Source organism: Canis aureus, chromosome 22 (genome assembly GCF_053574225.1).
Source record: "Canis aureus isolate CA01 chromosome 22, VMU_Caureus_v.1.0, whole genome shotgun sequence".
Lineage (NCBI taxonomy): Eukaryota > Metazoa > Chordata > Mammalia > Carnivora > Canidae > Canis > Canis aureus.
Genome location: NC_135632.1, coordinates 44,435,539 through 44,449,915, shown reverse-complemented (window position 1 = coordinate 44,449,915; position 14,377 = coordinate 44,435,539). Strand labels below are relative to the sequence as shown.

The 14,377-nt window shown below is 38.4% G+C and overlaps 1 protein-coding gene across 6 annotated transcripts in view; it reads left to right on the top strand.

Moving 5' to 3' along the window:
* EXOG (exo/endonuclease G) overlaps window positions 1-14,377 on the top strand; it is a 28,399-nt gene that overhangs the window by 1,092 nt on the left and 12,930 nt on the right. For 2 of the 6 annotated variants that reach the window (XR_013361524.1, XR_013361525.1), the window contains exons 2-7: window positions 147-196; window positions 1,223-1,372; window positions 2,532-2,700; window positions 4,681-4,824; window positions 6,692-6,768; window positions 9,432-9,546. Coding sequence is in view for 2 of the 6 variants with exons in the window: in XM_077865757.1 (XP_077721883.1) it covers window positions 1,223-1,372; window positions 4,681-4,820; window positions 6,692-6,768; window positions 9,432-9,546 (482 nt within the window). In the remaining 4 variants the exon portion in view is untranslated. Of the gene's footprint in view, window positions 1-146; window positions 289-1,222; window positions 1,373-2,531; window positions 2,701-4,680; window positions 4,825-6,691; window positions 6,769-9,431; window positions 9,547-14,377 lie in introns of all 6 variants that reach the window. The other 4 variants (XR_013361522.1, XR_013361523.1, XM_077865757.1 and 1 more) reach the window with 3 other exon arrangements.

The window sequence follows — 14,377 nt, the reverse complement described above, 5'->3', positions numbered from 1 at the left end:
AGCCCACTTTCCTGACGTTTCTCTATTCATTTTCACACCTACTAGCCCTTCTCCAAAGTATATAAATCCTCACGCTACCAGGGGTACCTTATATTTAACAATGAAAATAAGCTCATGCTCATTTTTTAACTTTCCCTGACACGCAGATTTTTCTTGCTCCTTCTGATACTTCGCATCTAGCAAGAGAACTACTGGGGTAGGTTGAAGACCTGGAGAAGGGATCAAGAGAGGATTATTTTGAAGCCGATTTCTTGTTAAATGTGTGCTTGGTTTCTCCCACTAGGAAAAGTAAGACCAGTTTTACTATTTTGCTGCAGTGCACATCTCTTCTTCAGTTCCAGAACGATGGATGATAGTCTTTTAAAATATTTATAGGGGATCCCTGGGTGGCTCAGCGGTTTGGCGCCTGCCTTCCGCCCAGGGTGTGATCCTGGAATCCCGGGATCAAGTCCCATGTCGTGCTCCTGGCATGGAGCCTGCTTCTCCCTCTGCCTGTGTCTCTGCCTCTCTCTCTCTCTCTCTCTGTCTATCATGAATAAATAAATAAAACCTTTAAAAAATAAAATGTTTATAAAAGGCTGTGTTTTGTCCCCACACTGTCTTAAAATGTAATGAGGAGGTAGGCTTTCTCCCATTAAATCATATCAGTGACTAGTAATGATGGGTTTTTCTTTTGCTGCTTTTGTTGAATACATGGTACTTTGTGGGGCAGAGATTTGGACATTTGATGTGAAAGACCAGTAAGATCAGGTCCTTATTTAAAAGTTAATGGGGGGAATCCCTGGGTGGCTCAGTGGTTTAGCACCTGCCTTTGGCCCAGGGCGTGATCCTGAAGTCCCGGGATCGAGTCCCACATCGGGCTCCCTGCATGGAGCCTGCTTCTCCCTCTGCCTGTGTCTCTGCCTCTCTTTCTCTGTGGCTTTCATGAATAAATAAATAAATAAAATCTTAAAAAAAAAAAAGTTAATGGGATAGCTGCAGTTTATTTTGTTAAAACTACATGACTGAAAAAAAAAAAAAAACTACATGACTGATTGTAAGCAAAGCCTGCTATCTCTTTTCTCTGCCTTGGAAATAATTGCAAAATGAGATCTGATGGATTAGACTTTTGAGCCAGTCCTTTGTAAGTCTGACCCCTCTCCCTTTACTGAGTTTTTTGTTTCTAGTAAGAGTTACTAATTATTTGTTATTTTTGTCTCCCTCTCCCCATTTTCATTTTTAGGTTCTGCAGAAAAGTCTCTCTTGGAACAATTTGGAGTCCCTTTAACTGGAACAGAGACTAGGCATTACACTAATCATGCCTTGTCTTATGATCAGTCAAAGCGGGTGCCCAGATGGGTTCTTGAACATATATCCAAAAGCAAGATAATGGGTAGGTGGTTAGAAGTAAAGGCATTGATGAAAGGTATTTCCAAATTTAGAACAAGAAGGATTATTGATTCAACCTTTTTCACATTACAGCACCTTTAGAAAATGATGATGTAAAAAAAAAAAAAAAGAAAAAGAAAATGATGATGTATGTTAGCTCACTTAGATAAATGGACCTACTTGGTAGCCAAGGAGCTCCAGACTTCCCAGCTTTCTAAGGGGCTGAGAGGATCAATCAATATCTCGACATATGAGTTGGAGGCTCTGTCCTAAATATTACTACAACTAGCACTATTTGTTCATTAATCTCCACAAATAATTTAAAAATGCCTGCCACATGTCTGGCACTGTGTTGAGCGTTGGGACCAGAGCAGATAGTCTCTATGGTCTTGGCACTTTGAGGTATGTGGGGTGTGGGTTGACCTATCAAACAAATAATCATGAATGTATAATTATTATTGGTAATAACTGTTCTAAAGGACAAGTGATTGCAAGTTGGGTTAGTATAAATAGGGAACAGTAAAGAATGTGATGAGCGATGATGTAGGAGAACCTGATTTTGATTAGCAAGGCTTCTCCAAGAAAGTGGCTTGGAGGGTGGATGGCTGTTACCTGGGCACAGGAGTTGAGTGGTCCTTGGATTGTGGACAAGAGCATTCCACACAGAAAGAAAAGCACAGCTGCATCTCTGAAGGCCCCAGTGTGAAGAGTTTTGGTTCCTTTAGGGAACTAAAAGAAGGCCAGAGTGGCCGGAGCAAGGGAGAACCTGTGAAATAAGACTGTAGAGGTCGGCAGGCGTGTAAATCTGTTCCTGGTTGTATTTTTTATATGTTTTTATGTCTTGGTGGATTCCTGTAATTAAGGTGATCAGACTTTGACGTTTAATGTTAAGTTGATTTTTATGTATGTTATTCTACTTTCCTTAAACTGTTAACTACTTGTCTTGCCTTTCACTCATAATAAGGATTACCAATTTAATAGCCGATTTTATTTTCATTTATTGGTTACCAATGAAAGTTAATATTTTGTGAATTATTCTTTGTGAGTTATTTTTACCATTTTCAATTGGGATATTGTTTTTTGAATTGATTTGTGGGGGTCTTTTATGAGATAAAGTGTTACCTTTTTCATAGTGTTTTATTCATATTTTATTTGCCTTTCAGTTTGCTGTAAGGCCTGGATTTTGCTTGCTGCTAGAAGGAAACTGATGTAGTTGGAAACTTCATCATAGCAGTTGAGAGTTGATTATAAACTTATATCAAGAGAAACTCGATTTAGTCTCAAGCCTAATGAAATTCATTAGGCCTTTAAATACAAAACTTTTTCCAAGATGTAAGGAATTTCAGCTTTACTAATTTTATTCTGCTATTAAATTACCATTTTCAGAGGCATATAAGAAAACACTGTATTTCACATTGTAAATCCTGTGGGCTGTGTACCTTGAAAACAGGAAGCAGTATATTTGAGATTTACTTGATTTTAGTTTTTTTTTTTTTTTTAAGATTTTACTTATTTATTCATGAGAGACACACAGAGAGATGCAGAGACATGGGCAGAGGGAGGAGCAGGCTCCCTGTAGGGGCCCAGTGCGGGACCTGATCCCAGGCAAAGGCAGACCTGAGCCAAAGGCAGATGCTCAACTGCTGAACCACCTAGATGTCCGTACTTTATTTTAGTATAAAGAGTCTTTGTTTTCAGTAATGACAGACTAGATTACTCAGACTAACTGCTAAAAACAAGAAGAAATGTTAGTAGTAGTATGTAAGAAGTATGTAGGAAAAAAAATCACTTAAAAAAAGAGTCAGCATGATTGTGGTGAATTGCCAAGCCAATGTCTAAGGGAAAGCCAGAATCCAGAGAGGTAAGAGTGGTCTTGGTAAACCAAAACCACATTGCTTTTGATTCTGCACCTTTGCAGGGTGAGGGAGACCGAACATGAGTCCTAAGACTCCTCTACGGTAGATTATCTTATAGGAGACCCTCCCCACATTAGCCTAGAACTCCAAAGGGCTGTACCCTGTGGGGAGGAAGGGGAGGCTAGAACTAACCTGCCTGCTTACCATAGGAGACCATGTGGAAGGTTTTCTTGGCACTGAGCTGAAAGGGTCGAAAGGAAAATAAAAAGTTTGTTCCAGAGAAGTGGAGGCCACAAACTGGCTATCATGTAGACTTATAGCCCAAAGCCATGGAGCCTGTATAGATCAAGTCCTTAAGCCGTGAAATTGGTATAACATGGTCCTCCACTGGCTGTGCCTCCAGATAACCTAATAGAAACAAATTTACATTTACCTCAATGAAGAGATCTTTATCCCACAGATGAATTTTCAAAGGCAGTGAGCACCAGGCAGAGATAAACAGGCATATAAGGAAGTGATTCCAGTGATAATAATATGTAAGAGAAGTTCACTAATAGTTCTGTTATTTTTTTTTCTTTACAAAGTGGTTCTAAAAAGCTAGGTATCAGATCATTTATTCTGTCTTGGGATCTGATCATTTGAAATTTTTCTGGCTGAATGAGATGACATTGGAATCAGTAACTTCATTGGTCTCCATTTAAAACTTTTTGAGTAGCAGCCTGTGTTCTGTTTATTCCTATCATTTCTGTAATTTTACAAGATGTGGCCTAATGACAGTGGAAAATGTAGTATTGGGATTTTCTCAAGTCCACTGTGGCAAACTATTCTGGAGGTGTCAGAATATAAATAAAATTGAGATTTTTTTTCCTTCCCATATGTTACTCAGATATTTTGTTTTAGGAATTTCTGAATTGAATTCATAACCTAAATGTTTTGTCATGGCTTAGGAGGCAGCAAGCAAGATATCACAGACACTCTCCCCCTTCCATAGGCTCTGCTTGCCCAGAACAAATTGTTTCATGACTATATATATATCCATTATTTTAGTACATAAAAACTTGTCAAATGTATTTGCACAAAATATGATACATGAGGGTCTTTTTAAAAAGCAAGAATTTATTATGTAGGTAAGCTTTTTATATAGTTCAGCTATTTAATTGGTCATTGTTTTTACTTAAATACTATCCAGAGGATTTTTTTGCCTTTAATTGGAAAGACTAGAAACAGAAGTATATGAGATAGCTACACTGTATGAAAAGCATTTTTTCCTAGACTAGTCCTTGCTAAATTCAGATGAGGTATCTGAACTATCCCAGGAACTTGAGACATGCATTCAATCACTAAGTACTAGCTGCTCAGAGAGATACTAGCCAGCAGCAAACAGCTTGCCTTGCTTAGAAAATCTTGAGGGATACTTGTCCACTGATAACTTAACATTTTGTGTGTTTTTCTTCAGGTGATGCCAACAGAAAACATTGTAAGTTCAAGCCTGATCCCAACATCCCACCAACCTTCAGTGCCTTCAATGAAGACTATATTGGGAGCGGGTGGTCACGAGGACACATGGCTCCAGCAGGAAATAACAAATTTTCATCTGTAGGTATATATTTTGGGAAGGATGGGAATGTGGGGCTGATAGTCTGTATACCATAGGACTTGGGCATTAAAAGCATAGGAGTCAAACCTTAAAATTTGAGAATTACTACTCTTATTTTGTATTTTCCTTTCTGACGTAATTCCTTTTTTTGCTCAGATAATGAGATATTCTTAAACAAGTTGAAAAAGTAAAGCTAAATGCTATATGTAAAAGAGAACTGGAGAGCTCTGAGGAGCTAATTATATATTCATTTTTATTTTGAAAAATTTCAGGCCTGTAGAAGGGTTGAGAGTACAGAAAAAACATTTTTGTCTATAGAAAAATTGAAAAGATAGTACAGCAAACACTTTTTTTTAGGAAGGGGGAAGGAGCAGGGAAAGAGAGAATCTTTTTTTTTTTTTTAAAGATTTATTTGTTTATTTATTCATGAGAGACACAGAGAGAGGCAGAGACATAGGCAGAGGGAGAAGCAGGCTCCATGCAGGGAGTCTGATATAGGACTCAATCCCGGGACTCCAGGATCACACCCTGAGCCAAAGGCAGATGCTTAACCGCTGAGCCACCCAGGTGTCCTGAGAGAGAGAATCCTAAGCAGACTCTACACTTAGTGTGAAGCCTGATGCAGGCCTCAATCCCATGACCCTGAGATCACAACCTGAGCCAGAGTCAAGAATTGGATGCTTAACCTACACTGAGCCACCGAGACGCCCCAGCAAACCCATTTTGATATGTTTTCTTTGTATATACGTACATATGTATGTATGTATATGAAAAGTCTTTTTTAACCATCAACAGTAAGTTGTAAACATCATAACACTTTATTCCTAAATAGATTACTCAGAATATTGTGTCGTCTAAGAATGACAATATTGGTATATATGACAAGACTATCATACCAAGAAGTGTGTGTATATGTATTTTTGAATATTTGTACAGTAATCTTTGATATACAGTTCATACTCAGGTTTGCCAAATTGTCACAATTGTGTTCTTTACAGCTTTTTTTTTGATTCAGTATTCAGTCATGAATTATATACTAAGTTGTCCTGTCTCTCTAATCTCCTTTACCTTAGGGTAAGTTATCTGCCAATAAAAAGGAGAGAAATATCTTTTATGACATGGATATTTATTGCATCAATCGTTGGTGATTATTGTCATTAAGGTAGTGGTTTTTAACCTCAGATACTCATTATAATCACCCAGGGATGTTTCAAAAAATCCTGATGCCCAGACCTAGAGCAATTAAATCAGAAACTCTAAGGAGTGGAACCTAGACACCAATATTTTAAAGTTTCCTGGGTTATTCCAGTGTGCATTCAAGGTTGAGAACCACTGCTTGAAGAGAAGATAATTGATGGCATTGGTAGTTAATACAGTTCAGTAGAAGGAAGTGATAGTGACAGCCTGGTATTTATGGGTCAGGAGTGTGAAATGAATGAACACAGTGGCCAGAGATTGAGAAGAACAAAGGATTCTTCTCTGCCACTTTTGAACTAATATGTTTGTATTGTATTCCTTAAATAAATTTTCTGTAAGTTGACCTTTGTGGAGAAACTCTTTGCCAGAGGCTGAAAGCCAGAATTTATCCTTTAGCCTTATAATAGAAACTTTTTCGTAGAGTCTGCATTACAGGTTTGAATTTTAAGAAGTGCAAAGAAAGCTGGCACACCAAACTACTTTTTTATATCCCTTTTTTGAATAATCGTTATTGAGCTTTCTGACCTGGAATAGCTGTGACTTCCATTTATTTAAACAAGTAGTCATTGTAATTGCCTAGAGCTAACATATAAGGAACTGGCCTTCTATGTCTCTAAAATCTCAAAGGGGAAGGCATTACTTTGCAGGTTACTATTTTTATTTCTTTTCACAGAAAGCCATGGCTGAAACTTTTTATCTTTCTAATATTGTACCTCAGAATTTTGATAATAATGCTGGATATTGGAACAGGTGAGTGGTGAGAGTTTTAAAATGTGATTCTGTGGGCGATGAATGATGTGCCAGGAGAATGTACTAGTGTACTCATTAACTGTTTCTCTTTTTTTATCAAAAGCTAGCACTACTGAAGGTAAGTACTTTGCTGTGTGTTGGGAGTTCAGTTGTTTGTGGGAGTACAGACTTCAAAACAGCCAGGCATATTGATCCTATTTGCCACCGGCCAGAAGTCAAGTCAAACTGCTCAAAATATTGTACTGAGGAAGAGATTTTTGAGTATGTCCAGAGGACACCATCTTTTTTTCTACTTGTATTTCAAGAGTTGCTGAGCCTTTAAAAAAAAAAAAAAAAGTTTTGGTACAGTTAAACATAACTGTTAACCAGTTTTTGATAAAATCTATAACTATAAAATCATGTGGGCTTTTTTGCAAGTTTCTTGACACTTCTAACGAGTTCTGTCAGGGATCTCTTTAAGCATCTAAAACTAGCACTGATTGAGATTGTTTTAGGCTATTACATTTTCCTCAAACTACTTTGTGGTTTAAAATAATTAAGAAAGCACCCACACTCAAGATGAACAGTTGTCAGTCATGGCTACACATTTGTTTTGTCTACATACCCTCTCTTCCCCCACTCATTATTTTAAGCAGGTGATAGCTAAGTTATTTTATCTATAAATGTTTTAACATATTTTTAGAAGATGAAGAGTTTTTAAAAATAGAAACAAAGCATGATTATTGCCTCTAAAAAATTAAACAGTAATGCCTTATTGCCAATTTTACAACTTAGTGTTCCAATTTCTCTGATCGCCCTTAATTTTTTTTTTTTCTGGTTGATTGGTTTGAATCAGAATTTGAACAAGGACCACACATAGATATGTTTTTTTTAGTACTTTTAAAAATCTATAGGTGAGGACGCCTGGGTGGCTCAGTGGTTGAGCATCTGCCTTTGGCTCAGGGTGTGATCCTGGAGTCCTGGGATCGAGTCCTGTGTCAGGCTCCCTGCATGGAACCTGCTTCTCCCTCTGCCTATGTCTCTGCCTCTCTCTCTGTGTCTCTCATGAGTGAATAAATAAATAAAAAAATCTTTAAAAAAAATCTGTAGGTAGTTTCTCTTCCTGTTTTGTTTTAGTTTTTGTTTTTGTTTCTGTTTTTTTTTTTTAACCTTGCAGATTATTTGTTGAGGATCTGGGATTTTTGTCTTATGTAGTTTCCTCTTTATTTTGTCTGGTCGCATACCTGTGGAAACATTTAACATTTTCCTTTCTTGGGACACCTGGGTAGCTCAGCTGTTGGGCGCCTGCCTTCGGCTCAGGTCATGATCCCGGGATCTGGGATCGAGTCCCGCATTGGGCTCCCTGTGAGGAGCCTGCTTCTCTCTCTGCCTGTGTCTCTGTCTCTCTCTTTTTAAGTCTGTGTCTCTCATGAATAAATAAATAAATCTTCAAAAAAAAAAAAAAACACCAAAATTTTCCTTTCCCAAGGAATATATTTTTGGGAGGGTAATTTACCTTATAATTAGGCATATATGCTGTGAGTTACAGTACTGTTGATTTTACTTTTCAGATAAGGAAGTTGAGGGATGATAACATTCATTGTTATCTCTCATAAATCTCTCCCATCTGCAGTATAAGAAAGTACATGTTAAACCTACTTGCCATTTTTATCTAGTAAATTAGCAAAACCATTTTTTTTTAAAGATTTTATTTATTCGTTCATGAGAGACAGAGAGAGAGGCAGAGACACAGGCAGAGGAAGAAGCAGGCTCCATGCAGGGAGCCCGATGTGGGACTCGATCCTGGATCCCAGGATCATGCCCTGAGCCAAAGGCAGATGCTCAGCCGCTGAGCCACCCATGCGTCCCAGCAAAACCATTTTTATTTTATTTTATTTTTTTTAAAGATTTTTATTTATTTATTCATGATAGTCACAGAGAGAGAGAGAGAGAGGCAGAGACACAGGCAGAGGGAGAAGCAGGCTCCATGCACCGGGGGCCCGATGTGGGATTCGATCCCGGGTCTCCAGGATCGCGCCCTGGGCCAAAGGCAGGCGCCAAACCGCTGCGCCACCCAGGGATCCCCCAGCAAAACCATTTTTAAATGATAAATTCCGGTACTGTAAAGATTGCTGTGAAACTGGTGTCGTATTTTGGAGTTTATAGAGTAAATTGGTGCAATACCCTTAAAATATTGCTTTTGCGTATAATCAAATGTTATTAAAGTATAATCAGTAAGTAATTCTGGCCCTTGAAATTTATCCTAAGGAGTGTTGCATCATATAGGAAATGTTAGTATAAACCTAATTGCCTTACAATAGAAATGGTTAAATAAGATGTATCAACTTGTTGAAGTGGTATGTAACTCTTGAGAAAAGTTTGAGAACTACAGAATAGAAAGATAAGGGAGAAGATGAAACAGAATTTCAGTTCTAAAATGTATATTGAATGCACACATGGGATAATGTAGCTGGTTGTATGTATAATTTTTAAGTTTTGTGCAGCAAAGAACTGGGAAAATAATTGTTTATATGGTTATAATGTTTTGTGCAATATTATCTTGTTCACATTCATTTGTCAAATTCAGCATTCCCTGTATCTTTCATAGGGATTTGATATGGTTTGCTTCTTTTCTGCATTTATGTTTGTGAGAATATCACACCTTTTTTTACTTTGTTTTTCAGAATAGAAATGTACTGTCGAGAACTGACAGAGAGGTTTGAAGATGTCTGGATAGTATCTGGACCGTTGACCTTACCTCAGACTGGAAGTGATGGAAAGAAAACAGTTAGTTACCAGGTAGGGACATGTTTTAACATTCAGGCTTATGTTGTTTGTATGAGATTATAATTTCATTCTGTATTCTACTTTTTAATTTTATTTATTGAACACCTGTTGTTGGAATAATAGGCAGAGGGGATATACTGATGCATTAAAAAGCAAACACTGACTTAAAGGAGCTCACAGTTGAGAAAGGGAGAAAACAAAACAAAACAAAAACAAAAAAGGGCGGGGGGCAGCCCTGGTGGCTCAGCGGTTTAGCACCGCCTTTGGCCCAGGGCCTGATCCTGGACACCCAGGATCGAGTCCCATGTTGGGCTCCCTGCATGAAGCCTGTTTCTCCCTCTGCCTGTGTCTCTGCCTCTCTTTCTCTCTCTCTTTCTCTCTCTCTCTGTCTCTCATGAATAAATAAATAAAATCTTAAAAAAATAAAAAAAATATAAAAAAGGGAGACAGACTTATTATCAGTTAATCACTCTTAAGTGTGATATGCTGTACTAGAGATAAATACATAGATGAAGGGGTATCATAAGAGGACTGACCAACTCTATTGGTGTGGGTTGGGAAGACTTAACAAGGAAGTTATTTTTGAGCTAGATCTTGACAGATGAGTCAAGACTAAACTGAATCAAAGAACAACCATAGCGTACACTTGAATCTAATGTAATACTGTCAACTATACTGGAATTAAAATTTTTGAAAATGAGGAGCAAAAAGAGTAAACTGAGTCAGGAGGGGAGCATGGGAATTCCAAAAGATGTAGCAGTGTAAGCACAGGATGTTTGTGATTAACAGCATAATGGAATTCAGGTATCATTGATAAAGATTGGAGCTGAGAGTACAAAAAAGTATGGATGCCTCAAAGTAGATGAGGATTTCTATGATAGGTAGGACAGGGGCCAGATAGTAAAGGGCTTTGTAGTCCATGAAGGTTTGGATTTTAATTTTTAGATAGTAAGAAGTCATACATTTTTTTTTAAGCATGGGAGACATTTGATTTGTTTTGGGTTTTATAAAGAGTATTCTGACAGCACCGTGTAGAGAGGTAGAGGTAGGTAAGGAAGGGGTGTTGAGAGAGAAGTGAGAGATGAGGAAATGAATGGGACATTACTGCAGTGGTCCATATGAGAACAGATACAGGGCCAAACTCAAGCAACTGGAGTGAGGATGATAAAGGAATACAGGAAAGCATAAACACAAATTAACTCTTTGGGTGAGGACATTTAGATGGCAGTGAGTGAAAAAGTGGGAGGAATGGCTTTTCTTTTACACGCTTGAGTTTTTGTTTTTTTTTTTAAACAAAGGTTTTGGGGTGCCTGGGTGGTGGTTCAGTTGGTTAAGCGTCTGCCTTTAGCTCAGGTCATCATCTCAGGATCCTGGGAAAATTGAGAATTGCATCTAGAGGGTAGCTGAATTGATACAGTGATGCTGTGAGTTCTGTACAGGGTGGGGAACCAAGTGGAGTGAGGAGGAAGAGGTGATACAGTTAGTAAAGAGGGATTGAAGGACTTCCTGTAGGTCAAAGAGATGTATTTGGAGGGAACACCTAGCTCAGCTCTATATTTAATAAATATTGATTAGGTTATATGATTACTTAAGAGTCTGTGATAAAACTGAATGACCTGAGAAACAGATTTAGGAAAAAAAAAAACCCAAAACTTTAGGGTATGTTCTGTCCCACTTGATGAGTAAGTATCCAGGGTGTTCACATTGGTTCTCACAACCTCAGAATATTCCAGAAGTTCTTATGGGAGGGCAAGAATGGCAAAGGAGTCAGAATTTGAAGCAGATTAATTTCTCTCCTCTGATCAATTTGCTAATTTAATTTTAGTATTTTCTGTTACATTAGAAGAAAAAAATTGCTTAAAGCTTCCTATAGTTTCTTATTTTTAAAAAATGAGTTATTCTTGATCTTTGTTAAATCCTCTTTACTCTTACCATTGGAAAAGAGATTCTTCTGACTTTGACTCTTTTTTTTAAAGATTTTATTTATTTATTTGAGAGAGAGAGAGAGAGAGCGCATGTACGTGGGCAAGCCTGGAGAGGGGCAGAGGGAGAAGGAGAAGCAGACTCCCCACTAAGCAGGGAGCCCGATGCGGGACTCAATCCCAGGACTCTGGGACCATCACCTGAGCCAAAGGCAGATGCTAAACCCAGCCACCTGGGTGCCCCCCTGACTTTGACCTTTAAACATTAAGTGATCAAGTTTTTTTTTTTTTTAAAGATTTTATTTATTTATTCATGAGAGAAACAGAGAAAAAGAGAGGCAGAAACACAGGCAGAGGGAGAAGCAGGCTCCATGCGGGGAGCCCGACATGGGACTTGATCCCAGGACTCCAGGATCACGCCCTGGGCTGAAGGCAGACACTAAACTGCTGAGCCACCCGGGCTGCCTGATCAAGTTTGTTTTATGTGTGCTTTGCTTTCATAAAATTGAAAGCTTACTGTGTAGTAGAAAGTATATTGTTTTTCTTAAATTGGATATAATTTTAAAAAATAGAACTTACACAAAATATTATGTATCTGCCAGTTCTTTCTGCTCAGTGGGCCTAGAAGCAGTGATATGCAGTTTAGCAGTGAGCAATACCTTAAGACCAGATCTTGTTTCTAAGAAAAGCAACTCCTACTAGAAGAACTGGGCATGTGAGGAAGTGCCTGATTCCAGGGGTGGTACAGGGAAAGTACAAAATGGAACATCTTGTGCCAGAAAGCAAGAAGTGCTCAAATGGTGGGGACTTGTCAAAAGGACATAGACATCAACTTGCAGGAGTTCCACCTTACTGTGTCTGGAGCTATTTGGTATAATATAATTGACTATAGACCTATTGAGTTGAATACGAATCCTTCTTCTTTTTTTTTTTTTTTTTTAAGATTTTATTTATTTATTCATGAGAGACAGAGAGAGAAGCAGGCTCCCTCCCAGCAGGGAGCCTGATGTGGGACTCGATCCCAGGTCTCCAGGATCAGGCCCTGGGTTGAAGGCGGCGCCAAACCGCTGAGCCACCCGGGCTGCCGCGAATCCTTACTTCTAATTCATAAATAAATACATGAGTGTAAGGAAAAACTTCGGCTTACTGTGTAGAATGCCAACTAATAAATTTATAAGAATGAAAGAGTTAGAAAAAATCATTTTGGGACACCTGGGTGGCTAAGTGGTTGAGCGTCTGCCTTTGGCTCAGGGCATGATCCCAGGGCCTGGGATCAAGTCCCACATCAGGCTCCTTGTGGGGAGCCTGCTTCTCCTTTTCTGCCTGTCTCTGCCTCTCTCTGTGTCTCTCATGAATAAATAAATAAAACCTTAAAAAAATCATTTTGCGATCATCATGGCAATAAGGGATTCAGGCAAGAATCATCAGTGGATGCTAAAACTAGTGATGCAAGTTTTATGGGAAAGAGGAAGTTTATATAGTTAAAAGTCTCTCCACAGATTACTTATTTTTTTTAAAGATTTATTTATTTATTATTTATGATAGACATAGAGAGAGAGAGAGGCAGAGACACAGGAGGAGGGAGAAGCAGGCTCCATGCTGGGAGCCTGATGCGGGACTCGATCCCAAGACACCAGGATCGTGCCCTGGGCCAAAGGCAGGCGCTAAACCGCTGAGCCACCCAGGGATCCCCCACAGATTACTTATTAATAACAAAGCAAGAAATGGTAACTGTACGTGGAGAAACTGTCGTTAACCAAGTGATCAAGATTAATACTGTTAGTAATGGCATTACTGATAAGCTGTACTTCCTGGTGGGATGCCCTGAGAAGAATACAGGATCACTTCTGTGATATTTCTGCCAAAAAGCATAACATTGAATCTCACCATGCAGAAATACCAGGCAAACCCCACTGAGGGTCATTCTGTGAAACAGCTGCCTTGTACTCTTCCAAAATGTTAGCATCATAAAAGACAAAGGCTGAGAAACTACCTTGGATAAATGGAGACTAAAGAGTCCTGAAAACAAAATTCATTGTGTGATCTGAGGTCAGATCCTAGATCAGAATAGAAACGTGATGAAAGAGGACATTATTGGACAGTTGGCAACATTTGAGATATGTAGATTAGATCACTGTATGTTTTCAGTCTGTTAAGTTTATTGATTTTGATAATCATACTGTGATTATATAAGTGAATGTCTTTACTCTTAGGAAATACATCCTAGAGGATGTGTCTATGACTTATTTTCGAAGGGTTTATGGAAAAGAAAAATAGAGGAAAAGAGAGTAATAAAGCGTATTGGGCCAAGTGGTAACAGTTGGTGAAGCTGTGAAGGGCACACAGGTGTTCTTTGTACTAATCTTATAAATTCTATATTTGAAATTAATTGAGAATGAAACATATATATGTATATATATTTTGATGTATCTTTTCTATACAACAATCCTGCACTACACTAGAGTATATAAAACCACCCACTAAAGACTTACCTTGCTTCTCCTAAATAGTTCATCAGTAACTGCTATTCAAGTCTTAAAGAGAGTTTTAAAAGAGACTTGTCAGCTCTCCTCACCTGAATTAGTGCCATGGTGATAAAATGTGTGAGAGCAGTTAAGATCAGCTTCCTGAAGAGTAGACTTTGAGTAATAATCTTGTTTTTGGTTTTTACATGAAAGCCTTACTGGTCTTTGGTCTTTATTTTCAAGTTCTGTGCTCTGAACCTGTACTGTTAGTTTCCCATGTCCATATTAACTCACAGGACCTATTCATGCTCATTAGTAAATCTTTAATCCACCAAATCTTCCAAGTACCTGTCATGTGGGAGGAGGAATGTATACAGAATTATAAATGACATGCCTTAACCTATACTCTTGACTACTTTCTCCTTTCTTTCCTGGATTTCACGTCCACAAATTATC